This window comes from Bidens hawaiensis, unplaced genomic scaffold (genome assembly GCF_021521415.1).
Source record: "Bidens hawaiensis isolate Kalapana, Puna unplaced genomic scaffold, B.hawaiensis_p1.1 tig00016270_1, whole genome shotgun sequence".
Lineage (NCBI taxonomy): Eukaryota > Viridiplantae > Streptophyta > Magnoliopsida > Asterales > Asteraceae > Bidens > Bidens hawaiensis.
The window spans coordinates 7835-29000 of record NW_027492488.1 but is presented as its reverse complement, the minus strand read 5'-3'; the positions used below and the strand labels follow the sequence as shown (position 1 = coordinate 29000).

At 36.7% G+C, this 21166-nt stretch overlaps 2 protein-coding genes across 2 annotated transcripts; one reads left to right on the top strand and one right to left on the bottom strand.

The window, feature by feature from the left end:
• Positions 1 to 9709: 9709 nt before the first annotated feature.
• Positions 9710 to 12743, bottom strand: LOC143551144 (uncharacterized). The gene is made up of 5 exons (XM_077041646.1): positions 12690 to 12743; positions 12180 to 12521; positions 11615 to 12088; positions 11325 to 11538; positions 9710 to 10887 (listed from the first exon to the last, which is right to left on the bottom strand). Exons 1-5 carry the CDS (start codon positions 12741 to 12743, stop codon positions 9710 to 9712), a joined length of 2262 nt encoding a protein of 753 aa, XP_076897761.1.
• A 3477-nt stretch (positions 12744 to 16220) lies between these two features.
• On the top strand, positions 16221 to 17803 carry LOC143551145 (uncharacterized). Its single transcript, XM_077041647.1, has 7 exons — positions 16221 to 16301; positions 16385 to 16424; positions 16507 to 16640; positions 16724 to 16810; positions 16923 to 16970; positions 17394 to 17470; positions 17556 to 17803. Exons 1-7 carry the CDS (start codon positions 16233 to 16235, stop codon positions 17704 to 17706), a joined length of 606 nt encoding a protein of 201 aa, XP_076897762.1. The 5' UTR covers positions 16221 to 16232; the 3' UTR covers positions 17707 to 17803.
• Positions 17804 to 21166: the final 3363 nt, after the last annotated feature.

The following is a 21166-nucleotide window of genomic DNA, read 5'->3' as shown; positions in this document are numbered from 1 at the left end:
TAACACATACACGACAAGTATCTGGCACAATGATATCATCTTATCAAATACAATTATTATGTCATAACATTGCAATCGTACGTCTCTGCGTGTTTTATAAAAGAAATCACCCAACATATATCCCACTTGTAAGATGGTAGCATTCCATGTGAGATCACTTCATGCTTGTATTTTTGAGGTGGCACCGAATTCATTAAAAGCATCGGTCCATCTTCGTAAAGTAGTAGGTAGTTTGAGATGGTCCGTGCATGGTGTTCCCCGCTCCAAGGTAGAATGGAGTTTAATGTGCCTGTAATCGGCACTGATGGGATATATGAAGGTGGACTAATTAAGAGTTCCACCTTGTCACGGCTACCCCTACGACTACATGACACCACAAAATAGCATCTACACAACCACTATATGGTTTTAATCATATTGTCTTGAATAATTTAAACAGGGTCGATGATTTTTGAATAAAATGTAGGTCGAGAGGAAAATATTGTTGGTAAGAAACATTTTTTAGTGGTGTATGGTAGACTAAAGTGTTTGTGTAAATAGTTGATGGTAGTCGTTTTTATAGCCAAAAGTGAGGCGCCACGTTAAGGGCTTCAGGAGACGGTAAGTGTTAAAGATAGCATTATACGACGCGGTTATGACTTAACGCCGCGGTTATAACCGACACTAATTTTGCATGCTTTGCAGACTTTTTGACTATTGCTTCAGTCGTCACAGTTGTTATAGGCTTTTCAGCCTTGTCTGGCTATATACGCCGCGGTAATGCCTCAACGCAGAGGTAAGACCGACTTTAATTTTGCATGCTTTGCAGAGAGGTTGAATTCACTTCACACACTTTGTAGATTCCATGTTACGCCGAGGTTAGATCTTAACACAGAGGTAAAGGCCGATAGATACCATCTATAAACCAATTAATAAACTACAAGGTAGGTGCAAAACTAGTCAATCCCATACATCACCACACCCATACAACACGATTTAATTCCTTATCCTAGACATAATACCATGCCAAAAATAATACATAGTATGGTTTCGTTGCTCAATATAGCTCGGTTGGTCCAGCGGATATTGGTGGCTGTGTAGATGTTATTTTGGAGCCTTTCTTCAAACACGGACATGATGAACATCTTTATGGGTCATTGTATTTGTAATTTAAAGATTAAATTATGATTATAATACATTACATGATGATCGGTTTCGATTAAGTAAATGTAATTGATAGTCCTGAGAGTGAGATTAAAGGCATGTTGATACATTACTGTACCACTGGATCGATTAATTTAAAGATTAAATTATGATTAAATTTACTTGTTTACTATAACACCTTTTCATTTAGTTGTTTACTGTAACATCTTTATTATATTTTGTAATTTAAAGATTAAATTATAATTATAACACATTACATGATGATCGGTTTCGAATACATAACTGTAAGTTTAAATTATAAATATATTACGTTTAAAAAATTTCTAAAATTGTTGTTGACATCTACGAAAGGTTCTTCTATCCTTTCGGGTGGTTCTTTAGAATGTCGTGTGGAAACCGTCTATTGGAACACTAGTAGATGATGACTCCTGGCACGACCGAGGAGTAGAAGTATGACAGACAGGTCTGTCGGAACGCAAGTAGCAGACGGGAAACAAGACCGAGGAGGACAAGTACGACAGACAGGTTTTCCTCCGTTTACTTGTCTCTCGGAACACCAGTAGATGCCTGCTAGAACCACCGAGGAGGAGAAGTGCGTCATAAAGGTCCCCTCCGTTGACCTGCATGTCGGAACAGTGGTAGATGTTGCTCTGGCACGACCTCGGAGGAGAAGTATGATAGACAAGTCTCCTCCGTTGGTAGCATTACTAGTTGAGATCTACAACGACCTCAATTTGGGTGCTACATTAGGCCAAAACAACCCTTACCACCACATGTAACTACAAGATAGCGTCTACACGGCCAACATCTGCCTTTAATAGTAACCGACTTCATGAGTTAAACATGAAGGTGTAATGAACAATTTTTGTGTGCTGACATAAACGTATAGAGGAAACATGGAAGAGGGTTTTATGATAAACATGGAGTACGGTGTGTTTTATGTTTAAGTTTTGTGTTAGAAAAAATAGTGAATCGGAGGGTGTGTTTGTAGACAAAAATGTTTAGTATTTGAAAAAATGGTGAAACCTAGTGGGGTTTTTGTAGACAAAAATTTTGGTTCACAAAACGCCGCGTTAACACCATAATGAGGCGTATATATGCGCCGTAAGTTTGCACAATCTCAGATTATTTGTCATTCCAGTACTTTTTATTAAAAAAATATAACTTTATAATTGTTTTTTTATTAATAATAGTTGTTTTAATTATTTAAAGTGTTTAGAAATATAAAAAAAACTTCTTTATTTAAAAATAAACAATATATATTTAATATAAAAGTATTTATATTCACCAAAAACACTTAAATAAAGTTGACTATTCTATTACAATTGTTGCCTATCGGTTGTGACCTACCGACATTATCATTCAACGCCCCGGTTGTGACATAACGCAACGGTTCTCACCGACATTATTTGCGCAGGCTTTTCAGGCTTTACAGGTTTTTCAGGCTTTTTTAGGTGTTAAACGCCGCGGTAATCCCTCAACGTAGCGGTAAGCCCGACTTTATTCCGACACTTTGTAGATTTCCATGTTACCCATATACGCCGAGGTGAGTTCTTAACGCGGAGGTAAAGGCCGATAGAAACCATCTATAAAAATCTATAAAATAAAGAAATTATTTTAATTCCTTATCCTAGACATAATACCATGCCAAAAATAATACATATCTGTATTGTTTAAATTTTAAATAAAGAAGTTATTTTTTATATTGTTAAACACTCTTAAAAAAACACAACAATTATTAATAAAAAACAATTAAACACTTATATAACTGAAGATTGGTTTAGGGTTGGTTTGTGAATGGGGTGGTAAACATAAGTCAATAAAATGTGAACACAATACTACAATCAAATACAACGCCATCTATAAAGTTGGTTTGCCATGTGATGACGGTATCAAACACAAGCCTCTTCAATGTCATCTTCTATCAGCAGAGATTTGTTTCTAACAAGGTTTTCCATCATCATGCAAACAAGAACCCCGGCAGTAGAAACATTACCGTTATCCTTAGGAACATCTATCTCAACCAAACCAACAGACATTTCATACTTCATGTGGTGAGTAGACCTGGTCCAATAGTGAATAGCATCAAGAAACCATGTGAAAAACAAAGTTATCATCTCAATGTAGTACGCAACATAACGTCTTTTTTCATTCCTCCACCTCGTGTCGGTCCAGTATTGGGTAATTACCATGGTCCGCAAATCAATGCGAACGAGGAGCCAGTCCGATTGTTGAATCCATAATGGGAGATAAACGTAATCAACCTCCCAAAATGGAGGGTATGGTTCTTTTTCACCGGCCATCTCCCTAGCGGCTAACGAGTTCGCATCTTTCATATGAACGTAGAAATCAGGAGGCAACAACGTCCAACGGTTCTTCGCTTGGATATTTTAATAGCCTTGACTGTCTAACACGCATCATTCTAAGTGTCCACGCTTCAACATGCTGTACAATTTCGTGATATAAAAATAATACGTAACAATAATACATGGTCTGTATAATTTGTTGTAATATAGTTTAAATTTAAATAGTCACTCACAAGAGATGACAAACACCCGTTGGACTCGAAACCTAGCAGGGCACCCCAAAAGTTACGATCTAAAGGTTTGGTGATGAAACGAGTATGGAAAAACGGTGCATCCCCATTGTTATAAAAATCAACGGCATCCTTCGACCAGTTCCTAGGCTCTTCAACTTCAACCGCAAATATCTTTGTTTGTTGGGGGCGTTCGACAGGATCTTCTTCTTCTGGACCTCCCGAATGAGTACATGACGACGTGCCAGAAACTTCTACGATAGACGGCCTCCTTACACGCCTCCAATTTTTGTCCATGATTTTTGCAGATTTTGGAGCCGGTTGAGAACAGAAAAACCCGTCGTTATTTTTCTCCATATTTTGCGGTTTTTTTGGTGTGTTGGATGTAATGGGCATGTTGGTATATATGTTACACACAAAAGTCGGGGTGCACAACGTATGTTAACAAACTATACGTCGCGTTAGGAACATACCGTGGGGTTAAACGTACATCAGACAGGCTTTCAGTACTGGAAGATTCCTGACATGTCGGAGACCAGTGGACCAAATATACGCAGAGTTATGTTCTATACATACCGGTTAATTATATTTTATATTTTAATGTAAATCAGCATCTCAACATATAAAAATATATGCGACTCGGAAAATTGGTAGTCCCTAAGGAAAAAATGTGGTACGTTGATTTCGATGTTCGAGCAGTGGCCGTTGTCATCAAATTTGTGTTGATGCTAATTTGAAGTTGTTAATTCTCATTTACTTGTTTATCATAACACTTTTATTAAATATTGTAATTTAAATATTTTAAATATTAGATTTAAAAATCATAACACATTACACAAGGAACACAATAATATTTTCTTATCAAACGCAACTCTTTCGTACATATTTTGAAAGTGAAGTCACGACAACCATCATCGTCTTCACTATCATCAACTCTCAGTCATAAAGGTACAATACCTTAAAAACACTCTTAATTAACAACACAATACAAATATTACATTCAAAAAATAGCATTTACACAACATAATATTACATTTATAGATGTTGTCGACATATATGAAAATGTTCTTTTAAAGGAATTCACTCATCTTTATGGCGCTTCTCGGGTGGTTCTTTTAGATGTTCATTGGAACCCGTCTGTAGAAATGCCCAAACTCTTCCCTCCATCATTTGATGGCGGCCACAGTGCCTGTAAACGGCGATGTTGAGATTTATGACGAGGGAAACCTAACATTCCGATCGGGCAACGACAACCCCACCCCTGCCTGTCACTCCAAAATAACATCTACACAACCAACAATAAGTTTTAATAGTAACCGACCACATGAAACATTGTGAAAGGTTTTATTGAAAACATTAATGAGGGTGTGGTTGAACGAATGGAAATTCGGAGAGGCTTATGTAGACAAAATTTGGAGGTTGTATACGTCACGTTAGGTACGAAACCCAGCGGTTTAGGACGACAGGTTACTACATGTTGCCAGATTTTATATGTACTTTGTTATCTTAAAACGCCGCTTTGAGGACTATACGTGCCTTTGTTTCAAAAAAAATCCATTATAAATTATGCCCGAAACCTCACTAAGCCTCTATCCATCCAATACATAGATAATTATTATGATGACCCCAACTCTAATTTCAATGATTATGAGGAAAATATGTGTCAACCGAAAGAGAGAACGTTGGCCGTGTAGATGTTATTTTGGTCTAGTTATTATTCTTTGGGATAAAAGCTGTCATTAAGATCAACAGTGGGGTGTTGGCATTAAGTTGTTGGAAGAACAACAAGGAAACAAGAACAGAGAGAGTGCATGGCCAGGACCCCGTAATTGATGTGCCATTAGATTATCAAGCAAAGAAGGTGGCAGACAAGGCTGCGTAGATGCTATGTTAAACTACAATATGTGTTAATATCTTGTTGTACTAGTTTTGTCAATTGTAATCGTTTGTAACTTTTAAGCAACGATTATGATGTTTTTTCCATGCCGTTATGAGATATAAAATTTTAACAATACTATTTTCTAATGTAATCGTTTAGAAATTTAAATCAAATGATCTTGCCGAGCCCGTTCTATTCAATATTGGAGTAAGCGTTATACGCCGCGTTAATAGCTTACCGTTGCCGATATCACGCTCCTGCTGCAGCCTTTTCAGATTTTGTCGATTTCGAGTTACCCTCATACGTCACGTCAAGGCCGTAACGTGGCGGATAAGGGACTCAGAGACCATCTATATAACAACCGATAATCTATGGCTCAATACCACAATAAATCGTTAGGCCTCAACACCACTCCACCCATTCAACAATATATTACCCTGCAAAATAATAACAATGTAGCCCGAAAATAGCTTCTACGCAGCCACAGAAATTTCGGCGTGAAATAAACGATCAAATTGTGGATGTGTGGATGCTATTTTGGAGTAATTATTATTAATATATAATACGGTCTCGTCGGTCAACTTTACGGCGGGTGTCCAGCAGATATCGGTAGCTGTGTGGATGCTATTTTGGAGTCTTTATTAATATTAATATAAAACTAGGGGATGAAGATGCCTAGATGGCCCCTTTATAATTCACAAAAGTGCCCCAAAAACCCAAAAAGGAAATCAAATGAGGGTATCTAACATCCAAGGCCAGCTATGATAAAAGACTGGTGTCTAATATTACTATTACCTGTTGACTAGAAATTTGCAGGCGGATTTCAAAATTTAAGCAATTGTTGTTTGTCTCCGTCATGTGTAGATGCTATTTTGTTACTGCAATGTATATCTCAATGTTTAATTTGTTTGAAAGCTAGTTTGCACCACCTATAGATTACAGTATCGTTATATATTACGTAAAAGTGGCATCTTCAAACGAGGTCTTGTTTATGGGCATTTATTATTGGAATACAATGTATATATATATCGCATTAACAATGAACGATATCGATAAAAATAGGGTTAAAAATACTCAACAAATATCATATTCGAAATAATATATTGTCATACATATATTTAAAGACAGAACTCAACAACCTATATCGTCTCCACTATCATCAAATCTGAACTACAAATTAGGAAAAATATCTTTCTTTGCAACTTTTTATAGGGGTCAAAAATTTTATTAATATTTCACCTCGTGTTTATGTCTAAACGTGACGGTTAAGACATACCCACTTTTTTCCACATGCAAACACAGGGTTTCTCTTCAAAGTGAATAGGTGAGTTACAGGCTTTTCAGAGTTTGTAGATTTGCCCCTTACCTAAATACGCGACATTAAGTTCTTAATGAAACGGTTACAGATATTTAGGCAATCAATATACGCAAAGGTAAGAGCTTTATGCAGAGGTAATGGCCGACAATATTGCATGCAAAGGCTTTTACAGGCTTATCACAGTTTCTAGAGATCCACGTTACCATTATACGGTTCTTGAAGATATTACCATGGCGGTTAACACTTAAACACCCAAGTTAGGATTGGCAATGGGTCGGGTTTTGGTATTCCCAAACCCATACCCGGTTATGAAAGTCTATCCCAAACAAACCCAACTAGTCGGGTATATGTTACCAGGTACTCAAATTTTCATACTCATTCACAAATCAACCCAACTAATTATTTTTTATTATACCTATATGTAATATGATTAGTTTTTATCTCATATAAGAAATATAAAACAAAACTATATATTCAAATTTTTTAGAAATGTTAAATATTATAAATTATAGACAAAATATCAATTTATGGGTGAAATATAAAAAATTCTTGCCAAACAATAATTTTTGATTTTTATTTAAGTATAGATGCCAACCAAACTACTAAAAGGTTCACGAACGAGAATGGTCTTATAAATGACCTCCGTAGCAACAACATCCATCCTTATTTTCGTCAACGCAATAGATTCAACATAGAGATGATTACACAATAACATTCGTCACGTGGATTAAAAGACAAAAAATCATTATTAATTAAAAATTATAAATTAAGTTTTCCTCACGGCCACTTCGTTTCACTATACCCTGTTTGCAAACGGTTGATGATTATTTTAATATAAATACGATACCTAGAAATTCATAAAAATATTACAACACATTTAAATGTGCAGAATTTAAGTAACACATTACAGTACATAAAGCATCACAAACCACGTACAATACTACTTCCAATGACAATCATCGTTTGACCAGTCAGAATCCCACACCAGATCATTTTCATATGGATCATGATAGTAAGCTTCCTCCGGCTCACTGGTGTAGTTGAAACCTGCTTTCAAAACCTCAGGGTCATAATCATCACCCGGATCTATTTCATGCTCCTCACTTGGTCTAAATAATTCATCCTCTTGCACCAAATAAGCAATCAACTCATCTTCTACCAATTGACATTCTTTGTCTTCCATTTGACTTGCTTCATTGTCAAACTGAACTACATTCACAACATTCTCAATTTGATCCTTCTCATTTTCATCATGGCTGCAACATGACTGATAATGTGGAAAGTAAATAGATGAAACATGAAACTCTAAACATTAAACAACAACAACAAATATTACAGTATCCCATACTACAAATACGATGTTATCAGCTAGTAAATAAACACAAACATAAACAAAGAACAAAAACCAACTAATAGCTAGCAACATCTTCAACCTTGTTACTTCTTTGGTTTTCATTCTTGCAAACTCATCTTTCTTGTTCATCATATTCACCATTGCTTGAATTGCCTATTCACAACTAGGGCATGTGGGATCATCGGCCCATTTTAGCCATCCACAACTCCCCTTCTGTAATGGACTTAATATATCAACAAACAAAAACCCCTAATTCGATTAACAGACTAAGAAAACTAACACCTAAATTTGACCTAACCCAAATTAAAGTTATCAACTTAGATTAACAGACATAAACACAAATTCGTTAGTAATTAAAGACATACACAGGACAGAAATCGACGACCGGGGTTTACATCGGTCCTGGATATCCGGTAACATGTGGCGGATCCACATGGGCATCTCACACAAAGGTCATCTTCACGGGAAGGCTTCGAAGATGACCCAGAGGAGTGTTTACTAGACTTGGATTAAGACATCCTTCAAACTATCGTCGGAAGATGGAATAATACGGGGAAGAGGGGAATCGGTCGTCTGAACAAGAAAAATAGACTGAAAGAGGGGGAAACAATATTTGACAGGCTAAAAATAATGGAACACTAACGCCACGTCAAGGACTATACGTGGGGTTATCGGTAACGCACCGACATGACATGTCGGAAAATAATGGGATAAAACCGTCACGTATACCTCTTAACGTGGCGGTTAGAGATTTTTTTTTTCAGTTTACAAAGCCAATACATTTAAAGCATCTGAACAACCTGTCACCCCCACCCCACCACCTCATAAACCATATGACACCTCTCTCCCAAATCATTCACCAAGTTTCACCAAAACAAATACCAAACGTTTTCAATAAAATAGGTGTGAACGTTACAAGAAAACGGGTGTGAAGACTACTAATGGTGGACGTGTGGATGCTATTTTGGACAACTGTGTTATCGTGTTCGATTGTTCTTCATATTTAATGATATTCGATTAGTACATAAAATTACATATTTTTATGTTACCTTAATCGCACAGTGCGTATAATATGTGGCTGTGATACATCGATTTAAATATTCAATCAAGCAGTTAAATCAACTATATCACATTCGACTCGTCAACTTGACATGATTCTAAGGTAGCCGTTTATACGATTTTCATACAAGGCCCTCCAGCCGTAACCCTCTTCTTTTGCAAATCTCGCCCAAGTACGAATCGGCAAAGGCACTGGGAAATCCCCTTCAAGTTGTATATATAGCCAATGAGTATCTGTAACATTAGCAATGGCCAGCACCGGATGACCATAAAACAGATCTGGTCCCTCTCTCATCGGGAAAAAGGTCTGGCTGCTATGCGGCTCCATGAGAATCAGAACGCAATTAAATGCTTGAGCAACGACGTATCCATGGCAGGTAACTGAAACCAACGGTTGCGGGGCGCATCTTGAACCGTTTCTTAAAAATCTAACCGGCTACGGGTCGTCTCAAAAAACTCCGGGTGCTCCGTATTTAATCTTTCCCTCCACCAATCTGGGTTCCTATCCATCTCATTCTTCATGGCAACCCTAACCTCCCTCCAACAATTTTGACCCATTCCTAAACCCTCCGCAATTGCCCGAAAACCGCAGTTACCGTCAGGCTTTACGTCTATGATCCTTGAGATGTAAGGGTAACTCCAGCTTGGAACAAGGCCCTTATACCGATTTACCGCTGCAACATCTACTGGATAAACAACTAAAGGAAAACCTATGGCAGCTCCAGTCTCCTTTTTCTTAGACGACCGTTTTGAAGGTTTAGGAGGGGGCATCTTAAGTTGTGAATGGGACTGCGACCGCGAACGCTCCAAGAATGAGGAGGTTTGGTCAATGTTCTGTGAGGACGAAGTGGGGTACGAGGAAGGGATATACGAGCTGTGCCTGGTGGCCTCGACCTTTTTTGTTTGTTGATTTAGGTTTGGGCGCCCGCAAGGGTCCTCCCGTTTCTCTGGCTCTTTTTTATTTGAGTTGCCGGGAAGAACGGACCAAATCTTCGATAAAAGACTTCTTTTCTGTTTTCGATCTTTACGTATCAAAACCTTCTGTTTAAGCTCTTCCATTTCTGCCTCGAAGTCTTCTTCTTCTACCTGTGGGACCACTGGATCGAAGTCAAGCTTCCTCCAGAACGGGTCTATCGATTTTAGTGGAATAGGTACCAAAGTATCAAGGTGACGCTCCACCTCACAAGCACACGGCAACCCCATAGACGTTCGCAACTGGTGTCGGAACGTATGTCCCGACACGATCATCTTGTCAAGCTTTCCGTACTCCTTTTCTAGTAGTGTAAGAGCCTTAATCGACACTTTATAATGTAGCCTGTAAAAAACCTGAAGGTTATGGTCTCTCTTCAACGTAATCCGGGATTTTGCAAATGTTACTCCGATTTCAATCTTCTGGGCTTCTATAAGCTCAAGGGTATAAGCCGCAAGTGCGTGGAGGGTGTTGTTGGCCCCGTTAAGGTGCCTTTTCAAGTTTGCGTGCTGACTCTCGACTCGGTTTGTTGTACTCTCGTCGAAGTTTAACCGATCGGCCATCCAGCAAGATACAAACTTTTCCTTGTCTCGTGACAGCCAGCTATCATGGATATAGTCCCATACCTCTGAAAACGAAACAAAATTAAACTTATGAAATGTACCACTAGATTAACACTTATTGTATATTAATAATCAGAACGACTTACTTTCTTTCCCAATTTTGAATAACATTTCTTGCAACTTTAAGCAGTTAAATTCGTATTCATCGAACGTGGGAGACTCACACAAGACCGTCCATAATAGAGCGAAATCTTCTCATGCCTCGCTGTCATAGATACCCTTCCACTTTTTCTTTATATTCTCACGTATGTGCCACCGACACAGGTTTCTGGTAGCATTCGGGAATACTTGTTTACAAGAATTCATCAGGGCCGAGTCTCTGTCGGTGACTATGATGCGCGGCTCAATAGAATCCTCGAGCATACCTTTCAGGTGCTCGAGGGCCCATGTGAAATCCATCTAGCGTTCCCTAAGTAGAACCGCGTGCGCAATACAGAACAACTTCGACGAAGAGATGTCACGCCAATAAACTGCACAAACGGCCACTTGTACATGTTTGTGTTGTAAGTGGTGTCAATCAGAAGCAAATGGGGGACCGTACGCCACATTTCATGCGACGTGTCATGACAAAAGAATACGTCCTCTACGCGGTTTGTGGCAGGGTTCTCCCGTGTGTGATAAACGAACCCGTTATTAATCAGGAAGCTTTTAAATACCTGCAACCGGTTTTATTTGACGTTAATATATTATTTTGAACATCCATTGCAACAAATCAAATTCAAAAACGTGAACCTGCATTGGGGTATCGCCAACTGTATTTTCTCTTCTCCAGCTCTCTATAAGATTGTGTATGTCCTTGTCAATAACGCAGGCTTCGGGAAACTGTCTGCGTAACAGTGGACCTATTTTTGATGTCTTCAAGCCATCCGCGTGTAACCTCGCAACCATATCAACCATCTCGTCGGCCATTCTCCTTAGATACGCGTGACCCTCCTTAAATACGAACGGGTCGTGGTTGTGCGTCTCGTTTACGACCTCAAGCTTCCAAAAATTACCAACACGTTTGTGCCTTCCTTTTAGCTTAAACGGATAGCCCTTCTTTATACTGCCTGTACGCCTGATTGTGGCTGTGAGTTTTGGTTCGCCGCCGCGATTGCATCCAAGATCTACGGCTCTTGGCCTAGACCGCTGGACAACAACAACACACCCGTGCTCCCGACCTCTTTTCTTCGCCCACTCCTCCAACTCCTCACGGGAAGAAAATAGCTGAAACAGTATTAACGTCAAATTTAAAACAAGTTCAACCCAACTACTAATTACAAAATACTTTTATTAAACAAAACAAATTGGCTCGTACGATATCCGTTTTATATGACACCCTAGCCTCACGAATGTAATTATCACCAACGTCGTCAGAATTATGTATGCCATAATCTTCATCAACATTCTCATGGGGGGTTTCAAGAATATGGTCTGGTTCTGGTTGTGACCAATACGCATCACCTACTGGTAATGGGTACGAACGTTGACTACATGAATACGGCTCCTCGGTATTAAAATGGTACGAAGGTTGGGCAACGTAATGCGGGTCTCCTGATAAATGGTATGATGGCTGCCCGTAATCATGTTCAGGATGTGACAAGTACGAACTGCTGCTAGGCGCCAAATACCAATCCGGTTGGTCATGCACAAAATATTCCTAACAAAATATATTGTTAACAAATCTAATTTCATAAATTAATGACGACGGGTAACCCAAATAAACATGTGACGATACCTTGTTCAAATTTGGTAACGCCCCCCCCCCCCCCCCCCGGTCATAATCTACAAACTCCGGCGGCGCAAGATTCAAATCCGGAATACTTGCCTCATCGTTTGTCCTCGGCGGGCTCGGAAAATAACCGTCAAACATCCAAGACATTTTCTTGAGTTGGGAATTAGGACACTTTGTATGTAATGTAGCAAATAATTTATGTTTTGCAGGCTAGCTAATGTATTCTTTGTATGTAATGTAGCTAATGTATACCACCACAATTCTGGGAAACTGCCTAAATAATTGATGGTTGTAAACGCCACGTTAAGGTCTAAACACGGCGTGTTTTAGGACAACGACAGACTTCACCAATCAAATCATCCGTCGACGTCGTCAAATCAATCACGTCGAATAAACCGCACCGGTAAGGACTAAACGCAGCGTCTGGTGGGGTATGAGGTGTGGTTAGGAGGACCCGATAGATACTCTAAAGATAAAGTTATCAACGAATGACACATGTCAAAGGGCTAAGTTTACTACAACACTTACTCATTCCACAATCCACTTTAAATGACATATCCATATATCCAAATTACCAATGGTCTAAAGGAAGTATGCTATCCTAGTGGACTAGTGGTGATTGATTAGGTTGACAGAGTATGAACATTTTATATGCCTATATTGTAGCTCTATGATTTTAGATAATATTTCAGACACTATGGATGACCTACTTAAACTGTTTTGGACATGGGCCTATAGTACTCCTGAGTCACTTTTGGCAATATTTTATGAAGCTATTAGGAATTACTCTTGAACTATACTACTTACCATGAAGTCCTAAATAGATGCCTACAATCCTTTCTTGGATGCATGGCTATGGTCTTATGGATTCACCCACTGTAATGTGCTAGATGATTGACCTGAAGGTCGTTGGATGTCGGGGAAAATGTTGAAGCAACTCCAAATTCACTGGACCACTCACATATTTAGCCACATCGGATGACTTGAACTTGACATTGTGTTTATCTCTCGCTTACTTCTCTATCCAAAATTTAGGCTAACCTATATCTCAATTCATGCCAACAATGAGACAAATGGACCTAGTCAATTATATTATCATTAAAAGGCTATGTTCACCTTGAGCATTGTCAGATTAGGTAGTATTGGGCTGTTGTTGGGTTCAAACAACACTAATTTTTTGCATTTCATAGATAGTAAAATACCCGAGTTTTGAACAAACTCGATCTTTTCTGATGATTGAGCTCTCATTGGGTTTATGAAAATATAGTACCCGTTTCCCATTTAAATTTTACGAAGTATTTTTTTAAATAAAAATGTAATTATTAAAGTTTAACCAAATAAAAACTTATATCCCCCATTTGTGGTCTCGTGGTAGGGGGTTTGAGTTCTCTAGTGGAGACTCAAGTTCGATTCCACTTGTGTCATATTTGGGTGGATATTGGCAATAAAGGATTTGAGCTATGCCTTGTACAAAGGTTGTCAGTTCCAACCCTAAGCCCACCCGGGTTTTCGTCCCACCGTGTGTTATGCCAGAGAGTTTTGCTCTTGTGGTGGCACAACGGCTGTTAAGTTGCAGTCGGCGGTATGGTTTCCTAGGGGAACGCCCAAGTCAAACTCTAAAGCCAACGTGGACCCGGTTAAGATAATATAGTCTGGCCAGAGTATGGTATCGGGACTCTCCAAATTTGAAAAGTGCGGTAACATAAATACAAGAAAGGCGTAGTTTCCAAAATTTTTTTAACCAAATAAACCATTAGTGACTACTAATCTAGTATTATTTCCATTTAAAGAAGCCCACTTTTTAATTTTATTTAAGCCCACCAATTAAAAAAAAATCGTTGTGTTATTTCCCCAATAGCCCAATTCCCTAATTGTAACTTTTGGTTAGGATATTAGGATTAGGAAATACAAATTCACCTCAATTGATCATATTATTATTATTAAGAATACATATAATGTGATAAGTGATAACGATATAAGTTTAGGAACTAAATAATCTAACGAAGTAAGAGATATAGGCTAGGAGATATACCATACAAATGCATTTAAAAACACATCTTCAATATTTGTTTTATTTTTCTTTATGTGGTATGCTCGGCTTTGTAATAATAAGTAGCGAATTTGATCCGTATCGGTTAGATTCGTTACATACAATAAACTCAAAAAGTTCATTAGTAACCATCTAGAATAGTATTCGACTATTGGCATACGTATAACTTATGATAAAAAAATCATATTTTAAACGAGATGTATTCAGCTGGTGACGCCTACACATTTTTAAAAGTACAAAACTAGTGTGTTGCGTTGGTGAAGCTATTTGACTTCGATCTATATCAGTTTAGTTTGATATGGGCATATGGCGCATGCACTAAACCCTAAAAGTAAATTAATAAACACCTAAAAAAGTAGCACGTTTTATTTAGAAAAAGCGACACAATTTTAGTTAGTATTCGTTAAATTCGTGACGGTACTGATACTTAATCAGTCAATCCTGAAAATAAATTCATAAACGTCCAAATAAAACAGGAGTTTAAAAAAAATACCCGACGTGAAATCATCACATCAGGACACCTGGACCAATCAGATTTTTACACTTCAATCACATACCTTTTAATCTTATAAATTATAAAATATATAAATCGTAAAAACACCAAAGTTAAGGGGCCTGTGTTGCCAATTGGTGTTATTACGTTTTGAATGAGAAGTTGCTTAATATCAAAGCACCATATATAATAATAATATTAATCCACATGACAATCGAATCGATATAATAATATATCAACCGCTAGGGTTTAAAGTGTGGGTTGCATTGAAGCATAATAAACTCAGGTAAACCATTAAATTGTTTGTTTCGTTTCTTGCTCGATAATAATTGATTCGTTAATATCACATGCTTGTCCCCTATGTTACGAAATCCAGAAACGAGCCTCAAATAAAATAAAGCTTGTATAGGTATTGACTTATCGTAGTGCGTTTTTGTTTTAATTTCACACCGCATAATGAGCTTTGACTCGTTTATGGTTAGCCTCAACAAGCGTAATGCATTTTTAAGTTTTAACTTTTCTGTGTTTTAATTTTGCAATGCATAACCGAGCTTTGGGCTTAGCTTACTGCCACGTTTACGACTTCCTTCAAATATAAAAATTAGTATATAATAAATTAAATAATATATAATAAGCGAGTCGACCTTGAGTTTGAAAAAAACGGTTAACTGGCCGAGCTTGAAACCAGCCGAGTTCAAGCTCTCATAAGTCAAAACCGCTACACGGTTCCATTGTGATTGTGCTTTTTGAACTTTTGAAATCCGTTCAGTTTCGGTTTTCGGTTTGGTTTCAGTTTCTTTTTGTTATTTGAGGTTGAAAATTTTGGGTCGGAAACAAATTTTGCTCTAGATAAAGAATTTGGGCTTAAATCATTTTATTAATTAATATCTAACTGATCATTATTTGAGTTACATATATAAAAATACTTAAAATTAAAATTTGAAAATCTATAAATTCGGTTCGGGTTTTTCGCTTTTCATTAAATAAATGTAAAACCAAAACCTACAAATTCGGCTTTTAGAAAACATAAAACCAAGCCGTCGGGTTTCATGCACACCCTAATACTACTAGATTTTTGCAGTTGTTGATTAAAATGGAACAATTTCCACAAAGACAGTTGTTTGGTGGAGCAATTTCCACTGTCTTCCCACTTAGGTTTGAGGTTGGTTTCCATTTATCTTTTCATCTGTTTGTTTACTGTATGCATTCTCATTCAAAGATTTTAATGAAAAATATCACTTGCAGGATGTGAGCCGTATTCGTGAAGTTCCTGATCATCAGGTTCGTTTATTTCGTGTTCATATGTTATTTGTTACTCACTTATCATAATAATTTATGTTCATATGTTAGTTGTTTATGTTCGGGAGGTGTTTGTGGACCCGCACGTGACGAGAGCCTGATAATCGAGCTGTTGGAGATGAAGAATGAGGTAGCAGATAATGGAAGTGCCACTTGGTTTCTGCAAGACCTTGCTACCGAACAAGGCGCTGAGGGCAACATCGTAAATTTCCTATTGTTTATTATTCGACTATTTTTTTTTTTTTTAAATATTTGGAATATAATCTTTTAATTTGTTTCATTTAGGTGACTGAACAATCAGGCGTATTCGAGGCTCAAGGATTAGGGTACAGAAACATGCCTTCTGTCATAACAACTGCAACTGCTCAAATGGTAAACAACATTCCAACTTTGACTTTGCATATAGTTTTACAACATGTTTGACTTTTAGTCAAATGATGAAGTCAAACATTTTGTTGTTGACTTATTTTTGAATGTCTTCTAGGCTATCTCGAAGGGACGCCAAGGAAGAGACGCACAAAATCTTGTAAAGGTATCATATCATTTTATGATAAAAAACAGCTTAATAAATGACCATTTTATCTTTTTTATTCTAGAACTTTAAAGTTTCATGTATACCCATCTTTGTTATTTTTACCCATAATCAATAGATTTTTCAAAATATTAGATTGCTTATCGTTCGATTATCTGATTTGAAATATACAATTCGATTGTTTGATTATTTGCCTTCAAGGGAACAAAAATAGGGTTTAAACAAATGTAATGAAAAGGGGTAGAATGGTCATAAAGTAGAATATTTGAGTTACATATCTACAAAATTCTTACATGTGATATTTTTTGTTTTGGTTGGGTATATATGAGAACTTTTACAACTTTGTAACAGCATATATGAAATTAATCCTTAGTATTATGTTGGTTAAGATTAAGTATTAACTACTCGTGTGCGTCGATACAGGTATATTTGGTGAATTTGCGACTCAAAGGAGTTGGAACCGATGTGCTCATTACTGCATACGAGCCTGTTTTCATACAGTATGTATAAACTAGTATCTTTATGGAGGATTTTTTATTCTAGAATCAAATAATGGAATGTGGTTTGTTTGTGTTGTGGTTGCAGCCCGTCTAGCGAAAGTGCAAGATCGGTTGGAGCTGGTTTAACCGTGCCTGCTGCAGAGTCGGGACGCACTCCGATGGCTGATGTTTTTAAACAAGTGGTGGCTGCATTTAGAATCAATGATTGGAACCTGTTTGGTGCTGCTGCCCTTTGAGATGAAGTCTAGGGATATTTAAGTCTTTTTATATTTGGTTTATTTTGGTAAGGATTTATTGAGATTGATTTGGTTTCTTTTATTCAGTCAAATTATGGTTTACACTTATGAAGACGATTCATTCCAATTTCCAAAATGGTCATTGTGATATATCATACACTTTTCTAGTATAAAGACTCTAACAAGGCTTTGTTCATCATCAATAACACACTTTTAAAGAGTTAATAAATTAAGATGACTATCTTTAAAACTTTGGTTTAGCAAATTAATTAGCTAATTGTACCATTCGTGCAATATGTTAGCTTAGGGGTGTTCAAAAAGATTTTGAATCTGGATTCGTATCCGAATTATCCGATGAATCTCGAATATTTAAATTTTCAGACAGATTCGGATATTGGTTTTTAAATTTTTGGATATTTAGGATATCCGAATTATCCAAAATATTTTTTTTATTTATTAAATTATAAATTTCAGATGTTTCGGATATTTCAGATAAATTTTACGGATGTTTCGGATAATTTTTCGTATATTTCAGATATCTGAAATACTTTTAAAAATACGTCTTTAAATTTTTTTTATAAGTAATTTCTTTTTTCAAAATTCGGATATTCGTTATCCGATTTCGGATTCGGACTCCGATAGTGAAATCCACTATCCAAAATGTTCGGATATCCGAAGTCCGTATATCCGAAACTCCGGATATACGGTTTTGAACATCCCTAATTACCTAACTGATTTCCTAAAGAAATTTGCAAAATTAGTAAGTCCAAGCAGAGCCATGGTGGCGATAATGGATTGTGTGCATGTCTAATAAACCGACGCTTGATCACACCTTTATGAACAATGTACCATTAAGGTTTGCTTCTTTTTCTACATATGCATTTATGCGTATATGGAGACGAGTAATAATTTGCAAATGAAAAGGGGGTGTGTGAGCGTTGGTTTATGACACCTATGTAGTTAAACACAACTTGAACTAGCTTATATTGCTGAACCGACATTTGCCAAAATCGAACCGCTCGTCTCATGTGCTCATGTTGAGCTAGGTTTTATTATGTGGTCAGTTTTATTGTTTTAGCATTCTTTTGGGTGACATTAATTGATGATAGGTTTGTTTCACGTGATTCACGCTTGTTAACACTTGACAGTAGTTAAGAGATGCACGCTTGTTCACCGGTTCAAACGAGTAAATGAAGATGAATAACACAGATGAAGTAAAAAAGACTAGATGTTCTAATAACACTAAGTTGGCTAGTCTTAAAAACCAATGGAATCACAGGTAAATTAAGATTTTAAAAGCTAAAATGTGAGAAGAATTAAGTTTCACCAAACAAAAATTTTCAACAAACTTTTTAAAATGTTAAATTAGTTAAATCCAGTCAGACCAATTAATAGGGTTATAGATGATCGCTTCATTGAACAAACTGATTCTAAAAACACTAAACATAACCAGATGGACGAGCGAAGTACCCTATTCATGGCTTGTTCGGGAAAAAAACTACAATTACAAGGTTAAAAGGTTTGGTTTCGGTTTCGTCACATGCTCAAAGCAACAATGCGTTCACCGATAGCATATTTTGTACTTTTAAGTCAAGGCTAGAGATAAAAGCTCAAACCTAACTTCAAACAAAAAGCCTGACTAGAATAATAAAAGAGAGATAATTATACAGTATATGATAGGGGTGCAAACGAGCCGAGTTGCTCGCGAGCTACTCGAGATCGGCTCATTAAAAAGCTCGAACGAGCCAAGCTTAATCGAGCCCGAGCTCAAGCCTAAAAGTAAGCTCGTTTAATAAACGGGCCCGAGCCCGAGCTTCACTTATCGAGCTCGAGCCGGCTCGCGAGCCTAAACGAGCCTGCCATTTATATAATTTTTTTAAAATGTATATTTAATAATTATTAATTAATATGTATATATATAATGTTATAAAAAATAAATGAAAATAACTAAATAATATATATTATTCATACAGACAATTATAATAGAAAAAATATAAAAATAACTATATTATTTAAAAAATAACTAATAAATGGTAAACGAGCCGAGCCCGAGCCGAGTTCGAGCTTGAATATTTACTCATGAGCTGAGCTCGAGCTTTGAAAATAGAGCTCGAAACAAGTCGAGCTCGAGCTCTGTGTAAGTTAAACGAGCTGAGCTCGAGCCTGGGGGCTCGCCTCGGCTCGTTTGCACCCCTAGTATATACAATGGTAACAAATAAAATGCTAGACTAGAGTTGGTTAAGAGACATGGGTTTAAAACTCGAAAGTTGGACCAGATCAGGGTAACTAGTGATAACAAGTTTAGGTCAAAACAAGCTCTCAACAAACTGGTTTGGAATGATCCAACCAAACGTATTTCGGTAAAATCAGCCCATTCTATAAGTATTGATTAAGAGCATTCTCATCCTTTTTTTCATCTTCAAATTCAAAATTACACTAAGGAAGTATTTGGGTGAGCTTAAAATTTTACTTATTTGCTTTTTGAAAAGCTTTATTTTGAAGCCTTTGGAATTGTTTTACCAAACACCTTTTGTTTTTCAACAAACAAATAGCAAATAAGCAAGTTTTAGAAGCTCACCCAAACACCCGTAAAACACACCATATTTTCTCTCTCATTTCAATTAAATAATAATTGTATATACCTTTATCATTATTTCTTCTCTCATTCACTCACAACAACTTTCAACAAATATTAAAAGAGTTTTTTACATGCACCATATGGTGTTTCCAAAACACTCACCCAATCCACCAAGGATTGGACAATCCATGGCATATTGGTGGGGTCTTTTGAAAAAATGTGTTTTTTTTGTCTTCTTTTGATATTTGATTGTGTTTTTGTCTTTTTGTTTTCTTTTCTTTTCTTTTATTTCTTTTCTTTTGTTTGTTTTTGTTTTTGTATTAGTAATCTTTATATAATAATATTAAATATAAATTTAAAATTGAAACGAAACAACATAAACAAAACAAAATTTATATAATAATATTAAATACATAACAACGAGTTCGAAAAAAACAAAACACAAAAACAAATCTAAATCGCAGCACCACCCGCGTCGTCGTCCCGTCTGCGTGTGGTGGGCTTATCCCAGCATCATCGTCGTCGTCGTTGTAACATCTCAGATTTTTCGTATTTGTATTCGTTTATGTTTACACGACTCGGGAATGTAATTCGAAACTTTCTTATTAATAAAAACTTGTATTTTTGAGTATTTAATTTTGTTTAATTCATTTTATATCCTCGTATTATTCAAACTCGTCAAGCAATTCTATTTAAATATATAAATCACTTCAATAAAATCAGTAACTTAAGCAAGTTTGAGAATTTTTATTTATTAAAGTCCCAAACTCAGGTTTAAGCGAATGTAAATCCACTCGATCTTGGTATTAAACCAAGTTTGATTTCAACACACCACAAACTTAGAAATTTAATAATATAAAAATGAAACATAAGTTAAAAATG

Bases quoted from the DNA above. Each gene is read 5' to 3' on its own strand.
- LOC143551144 (XM_077041646.1), bottom strand. From the start codon at position 12,743: ATGTCTTGGATGTTTGACGGTTATTTTCCGAGCCCGCCGAGGACAAAC. The intron at 11,539-11,614 runs GTTCACGTTTTT...AACCGGTTGCAG, and splicing joins TTGGCGATACCCCAATGCAG to GTATTTAAAAGCTTCCTGAT. The intron at 10,888-11,324 runs GTTGTTCTGTAT...TTTCGTTTTCAG, and splicing joins CGTGACATCTCTTCGTCGAA to AGGTATGGGACTATATCCAT.
- LOC143551145 (XM_077041647.1), top strand. From the start codon at position 16,233: ATGGAACAATTTCCACAAAGACAGTTGTTTGGTGGAGCAATTTCCACT. The intron at 16,302-16,384 runs GTTGGTTTCCAT...TATCACTTGCAG, and splicing joins TCTTCCCACTTAGGTTTGAG to GATGTGAGCCGTATTCGTGA. The intron at 16,811-16,922 runs GTAAACAACATT...AATGTCTTCTAG, and splicing joins CAACTGCAACTGCTCAAATG to GCTATCTCGAAGGGACGCCA.